Consider the following 7,356-nt stretch of genomic DNA (forward strand, 5'->3'; position numbering starts at 1 on the left):
ATGGGCCCCAAAAGGTGCCGGTGGAGACTTTTTCCCTGTGGACACTAATCCGTGATTGTCTAGACTCCCGACATGAAGAGACTAAATTTAAGGAACTCCTAAAAGATACAGCTTCTGGTCCTCTAGCATCGGCCGTTCCTAGTGCTCCCCCTACCCCTCCTACGGTAGAGGCTTTTGGGAAAGAATTGGATCCTGCTGAGGCTCAAGAGCTGGAGGATGAGGCTGCCCATTACCACCAGGGAGAGGATTTAATTCTTTTAACAGAGAGAGAACAAAAAAATTACCCATTAAAAAAATTAGTTGAGATGTTAGTTACGCAGTTACAGTCAACACAACTACACAGGAATTCTCAGACCACAGGTTACCCCTCTCAGGATTATACACCGACTCCTTCACAGAGAGCGGGGTTGGAAGGGCCTCCCCTAGTGGATTTAAGTGAGGCAGAGGGGTCTTGCTCCCATAAAGAAAAAAAGAAAAAACACGAGCGGCCTCGTATATACCAAAAGCCACCTCGTGAGACAGGCTCTAGTAATTCAGAAGAGAGTTCTGACGATGAAGAAAAGAAAAGACCTAGAGACAAAGAAAAACGTCATCCCATTAAAAGAGATAGATTTATTCAGAATACAAACACGCTCACTGAAGAAGAACGTATGATGGTGGCTGTGGCACAACAAGGGCCCGGACAAAAATATGATCTAGGATGGAGAAAGCTCCAAGATATGCCAAAAGGGCCGGTCTTGTCATCCTTTCAAAGAGCTTTACAGGAAGCAAGGGCCGCGGGGGAAAAAATGGATGGGTTTGAAAGCGAAGGGCCGATGGCTTTCCCTGTACATGAGATACCGGTACAGGGACAACCACAAGGTCAAAGGGTTTATGGAGCTATAGATTTTAAAAAATTAAAAGAATTAAAACTTGCTTGTGCTCAATATGGTCCTACAGCTCCTTACACAGAGGTAATCCTGGAATCACTTAACAATGACTACACCATGTGCCCAAATGATTGGAAACAATTAGCTAGAGCTTGTTTGTCTGGAGGGGATTATTTGTTGTGGAAAACAGAATTTACAGAACAGTGTGAAAAAACCCATCGGCTCAATCGAGCCAATGGCATAGCTTCGGATTTAGAAGGTTTATTAGGTGAAGGAACATATGCTGATACTCACAATCAAATTGGTTATGGGATGGGGACTTATGCACAAATATCTCTGGCAGCTAGAAAAGCTTGAAAAAGGCTCCCCACATCCCGAAACATAACTATGGATTTAACTAAAATTCGTCAGGGTCCAGATAAACTTTATCAAGATTTTGTTTCTCGACTCTTGGATGCTGCCGGAAAATTATTAGGTGATAATGATGCAAGTTTATTAGTTACAAAACAACTTGCTTTTGAAAATGCTAATGGGCCTTGTCAAGCCGCCCTGAGACCTTATAGACACAAAGGATCATTAAATGATTATGTTAAGATTTGTCAAGATATAGGACCTTCTTATACGGCTGGTGTCACCCTGGCCGCTGCTTTAAGGGGTCAAACCCTGCAACAATTCTTACAGCCATCCCGAGGACGCGGACGCGGGAGGCGGGCCCCCGGTCCCCCGGGGAGCTGTTTTTCTTGTGGTCAGATGGGACATTTTGTTAAAGACTGTCCCCAAAAAGCTCAGGGCTTTCCAGCGACGGAAAAAGTAGGGGCAACACCCGGGATATGCCCTCGGTGTCAAAAAGGTAAACATTGGGCTAAAGATTGCCGATCAAAACAAGATATACAAGGAAATTTATTACAGCCACAGCGTCAGCCGCAGCAGGGAAACTGGAAAAGGGGCCAGCCTCAGGCCCCTCAAACATATGGGGCATTTCAGGGGCTCCCTCAGGGGAACCCACTGTCAAGCAACAATCCGTTTGTGACCTCTTCAGAGCCACCCCAGGAAGCGCAGGACTGGACCTCAGTTCCGCCGCCCACACAGTATTAACACCTGCTATGGGAATGCAGGCCTTGCCTACGGGCGTATACGGCCCTCTCCCTCCAGGGACGGTGGGACTCGTCTTGGGAAGAAGCAGCTCCACCATGAAGGGGTTGCTTGTCTGCCCTGGAGTAATAGATGAGGACTATACAGGAGAACTAAAAGTAATGGCCCACGCTCCAGAAAATGTAGTTGTAGTAGACAGTGGACAAAGGATAGCTCAATTATTATTGTTGCCTTTAGTAAAAACAGGAAAGGAGCGCTCAGCAAAAACTCGGGGTACACGGGCATTCGGCTCTTCAGATGCCTATTGGGTCCAGCCCATACAACAACAACGTCCCGAAATGGTGCTATGGGTTAATGGACATTCTTTTAGAGGCATCTTAGACACTGGAGCTGATGTCTCTGTTATATCTCAGAGACACTGGCCTAATGCTTGGCCCACACAACCTGCCGTAACTTCTTTACAAGGGATAGGCCAGAGCAAAAGTCCTCTCATTAGTTCACAATTACTACATTGGAAGGATACCGAGGGTCATACAGGAGAATTTCAACCTTATGTACTCCCTGACTTGCCTGTAAATCTGTGGGGCAGGGATGTCATGGAAAAGATGGGAGTCTATTTACATAGTTCTAATACCGTGGTTACCCGACAATTACTAAATCAGGGATTGCTTCCAAATCAAGGCTTAGGACGTCAAAATCAGGGAATTTCACAACCTATTCACCCAAAAACAAATCCTGGGAGGCTAGGTCTTGGAAGTTTTTAGGTGGGGCCCTTGATTGTCCTGTCGCCCATGCAGAAAAAAGAGTTTGGAAATCAGAGACTCCCGTATGGGTTGATCAATGGCCCCTGACTGAAGAAAAGGTGGCTGCCGCAGAGGCGCTGCTACAGGAACAGCTCGCTAGTGGCCACAGAGAACCCTCTACCTCCCCCTGGAACTCTCCTATTTTTGTTGTCAAAAAAAATCGGGAAAATGGAGACTGCTCCAGGATTTAAGAAAAGTTAATGAAACTATGGAATTAATGGGAGCCTTACAACCTGGGCTTCCTTCTCCTGCTGCCATCCCACAGGACACCTTTAAAATAATCATTGACCTAAAAGACTGTTTCTATACTATACCTTTAGATCCCCATGATTGTCCACGCTTTGCTTTTAGTGTGCCTTCAGTAAATTTTAAAGAGCCGATGAAAAGATATCAATGGAAGGTGTTACCGCAAGGCATGGCTAATAGTCCAACTCTGTGTCAAAAGTTTGTCGCACAGGCACTTTCTCGCACCCGCAAGGAGTATCCATCCCTATATATAATTCATTATATGGATGACATTCTGATTGCCCATAAACAGGAAGGAGTACTCCTCCGTGCTTATGCGGATATGCAACAGGACCTTACTGCTCAAGGACTAGTGATTGCACCTGAAAAAGTACAACGTACTCCCCCGTACGCCTATTTGGGATTCCATTTACAGCCTGATCATTTCTGTTGTCAAAAAGTTAAATTAAGATTAGATCAGCTTACTACTTTAAATGATTTTCAAAAATTCCTTGGTGACATCAATTGGATACGGCCTTATCTAAAACTCACGACAGGCGATCTCAAACCTTTATTTGATATCCTCAAAGGAGATGCTCACCCAAACTCTCCCAGAACTCTCAATGCTGAGGCTAGACAATCCTTAAAAAGGGTAGAAGAGGCCTTAACAGCTCAACAAGCTACTTTTTGTGATTATACTTCACCTTGGGATGCTTATGTATTTGCTACCCATCACACCCCTACTGCAGTCTTATGGCAAAATGGTGTGCTTAGGTGGATACACCTATCGGTCACTCCGGCCCGGGTCCTCACACCTTACTATGACTTAATAGCCTCCATCATTCAACAAGCACGCGAGGAATCTCGCCGCTTCTTTGGAAAAGAGCCACACACGATTTATGTCCCATATACTCAACAACAAATAAATTGGCTATGGCAATCCAGTAACAGCTGGGGCATAGCCCTTGCTGGTTTTGCTGGCACAATTGATAATCACTACCCCCCACACAAAATATTACAGTTTTATACCCAACATCCTGTGATCTTCCCCTTAACTGTATCAAAGACCCCACTTCAGGATGCTCTGACTGTTTTTACTGATGGATCTTCTAATGGAATGGCTGCTTTTGTCCTTAACTCCACTGCCACTCGCTGGTTAACTCCCTATTCGTCAGCCCAAGAGGTTGAGCTGTCGGCTGTCCTTCGAGTATTACAAACATTTCAAGACTCACCCCTTAATATTTTTTCAGACAGTCAGTATGTAGTTAAAAGTCTTCAAGTCATAGAAACTGTCCCTTTCATTGGCACTGTAAACACCGTTATTCAACAACTTTTTCGGGAGATCCAAAAAGGCCTCCGAGACAAAAAACAAAAATGTTATTTTGGACATCTCCGTGCTCACACCCCTCTTCCAGGACCTTTAAGTGAAGGTAATCAGCTTGTTGACCAAGCTACCCAGGTCTGGCTGACCCAAAAACAATTGGCTCAACGTTCTCATTCTTTACACCACCAGAATGCAAACTCTTTAAGACTCCAATTTAACATTCCCCGGGAAGCCGCCAGACAGATTGTCAAGCAATGTTCAACTTGTCCTAAATATCTCCCAATCCCACATTTTGGAGTCAACCCACGAGGTTTATTACCCAATCATTTGTGGCAAATGGATGTTACTCACATCCCTTCTTTTGGAAAGCTTAAATTTGTACACGTCACAATTGACACTTACTCTGGATTTTTAATAGCTACTCCTTTAACGGGGGAATCTGGAACTCATGTGATTACACATTGTCTGAGATGTTTTTCCATTATTGGCTTACCTAAAGTAATAAAAACAGACAATGGCCCAGGCTACACCGGAAAAAAGTTTCAACAGTTTTGTGCCACACTTGGTATAACACTTAAAACAGGTATCCCTTATAATCCACAAGGTCAAGGTATAGTTGAGAGAGCTCATCAAACTATTAAACATCAACTTAATAAAATAAAAAGGGGGGAGTTATACCCCCTGACACCACAGAACTATATTACACATACACTCTCCTGACACCACAGAACTATATTACACATACACTCTTTATTTTGAATTTTTTAATTTTGGACGCTCAGGGACACTCCGCAGCACAGCGATTTTGGAGTCCCAGAGGCCCGACTAAAGCATTAGTGAAATGGAAGGACCCTCTGGACGGTGTCTGGCATGGCCCAGATCCTGTATTGATCTGGGGTCGAGGGCATGTTTGTGTTTTTCCACAGGATGCTGACGCCCCGAGGTGGCTCCCGGAAAGACTGGTACGCCATGCGGAAAAATCTAAGGAGTGGAGGGACCAGCAGCCCCTAGACCCTGAAGACAGTGATGATGAGTCCAGTTGAATCTCCACAGACGCGCAGCTCCTCAGTGGTAACTTCTCAAAAGATGTTCCTGACCGTGCTGGTCCTGCTAGGCGCAGCCTCGAAGAGTCAGGGACAAGGGAATAACTATTGGACATACGTGCCTAACCCCCCATTGCTCCAACCGGCTGCCTGGGATCATCCAGAGATTCCTGTCTACACCAACAACACTTGGTGTATGGGTGGTTTTTCCAGCAGCCACATTCGTCCGACAAAGGCGGAAAACTTCAGTTTTGATGGCCTATCCACAGGGAGGCCCATTTGCTTCACAAAAAACCCCGGGGACAAGAACAACTGTCTCCTAGTTAACCTGACTCTATCCAGAAGGAGCTACTTGGTCCAGATAAACAGTCCCCTCAAGGATGGGGACAATGAGTTCCAACAAATCACCACCAATTTGACCAATTGGGAAGTTTGGATGACAGAACTCACAGGAGCAGGAGTGCCAAATATTACATCGGGAGCACCTGATTTCCCTGTTTGTGAACGCGACAACAACAACCATACGGGACAACCTGTATGGCTTAGGTGCCGTGGGACTAACGGTACGGTGTATAATACCAGTAACTCAGGGTATTTGGTAAATTGGGGTCTTCAAGAAAAAGACAATATGGGAAAATTATATCTGGTAGAGACTCTATTAACTATGGACGGCGGCCCCATACAGTCTTATTTGTGGCGGTTGGTGGCCGCTATGGGGGGGGAGACTGGGGATCCACGAGGGAATGTACAGGTTGTACGGGTTAATGTTGGCTATTACAAAGTACAGGCCTGCGTGCCAGAACCCTATGTACTTCTAATTGGAAATGTGACAATAACTTCTGCCGAAAGTCATTGGAATGTTAGTTGTTATAATTGTACCCTTACTAATTGTGTTTATAATATCTCTGCCACTAGCAAACTTGTACTCCTATATCAACCTTCTTTTGTAATGGTACCCGTAAACCTTACGGGTCCCTGGTATAGTGATGAGGGAGTTCAGCTATTCAAGCAAGTTACTGAATTGCTTTCACGCCCAAAACGCTTTGTAGGTCTCCTTGTAGCAGGTATTGCTGCCTTAGTTACTCTGATTGCTGCTGCTACTACCGCAGCTGTCTCTCTTTCTCAATCTATTCAGACTGCACAATATGTCAATCAGCTATCTGCTAATGTTACACAAACTCTTGCTATCCAAGAAGCTATAGATCAAAAAGTAGAAGAACGCTTAAATGCATTGTATGACACTATGTCTCTCATAGGAAGAGAGGTACAGAGTATAAAACTACACATAAATCTGGACTGCCATACAAACTTTAAACATATTTGTGTGACCCGAAAGGTTTATAATAAGTCTGATTATGATTGGGATAAAGTTCAAAAACATCTTGCAGGTATTTGGCATCATGATAATGCCTCTCTAAATTTGATACAATTACATCAAGATATTCTAGCCCTAAGAGAAGCACCTCAGCTGGATACTTCCCTTGCCGAAATGACAAAACAGATGGTTGAAGGGATACAATCCCGCTTCCCATCTCTTACAGCCTGGCAACATGGAATAGGAGCCCTCATTGGACTTGCGGGCTTGGTGCTTCTTGGGTTACTGATATTTCCCTGTGTGCTTCAATTGATTATCCGAGACCTCTCAGCAACTAAAGTCACCTTACATAGGTTGCTGTTACATACCAAAAGACAAAAACGCCCTGATACCATGCTATAACTCTCCGCGAGAGCAAAGAGGTGCCCCCATAAATAAGTGATTTTGCCGATGACGAGTAAGTCTCTCTCTTGGTACAGGACAACTCAAGCCAGGCGGCATCCGATAAAATAGGATGTGCATTGCCAAAGACGAGTAAGATCCTTTGATACAAGGTGAGACAACTTAAGACAGGCGTCACTTGGGATAAGCACCTTAGCTCTATAAAATAAAAAGGGGGGAGATGCGGGGAGCCATTGATGCGCCCCCCCCCTAGGGCGTTTGTCTTAGAAATATTTGGCTGAGT

General features: G+C 44.8%; 1 protein-coding gene across 1 annotated transcript; it reads left to right on the forward strand.

Annotated features, from left to right (window-relative positions):
• Positions 1-5,342: 5,342 nt before the first annotated feature.
• On the forward strand, positions 5,343-7,073 carry LOC308498524 (endogenous retrovirus group K member 13-1 Env polyprotein-like; the record flags this gene model as incomplete). The annotated part of the gene is made up of 1 exon (XM_081050754.1): positions 5,343-7,073. The coding sequence occupies one exon, from the start codon at positions 5,343-5,345 to the stop codon at positions 7,071-7,073; it is 1,731 nt and encodes a 576-aa protein (XP_080906880.1).
• Between the last annotated feature and the right edge of the window lie 283 nt (positions 7,074-7,356).

Source organism: Rhinolophus hipposideros (assembly GCF_964194185.1).
Source record: "Rhinolophus hipposideros genome assembly, chromosome: 6".
Taxonomy (NCBI): Eukaryota; Metazoa; Chordata; class Mammalia; order Chiroptera; family Rhinolophidae; genus Rhinolophus; species Rhinolophus hipposideros.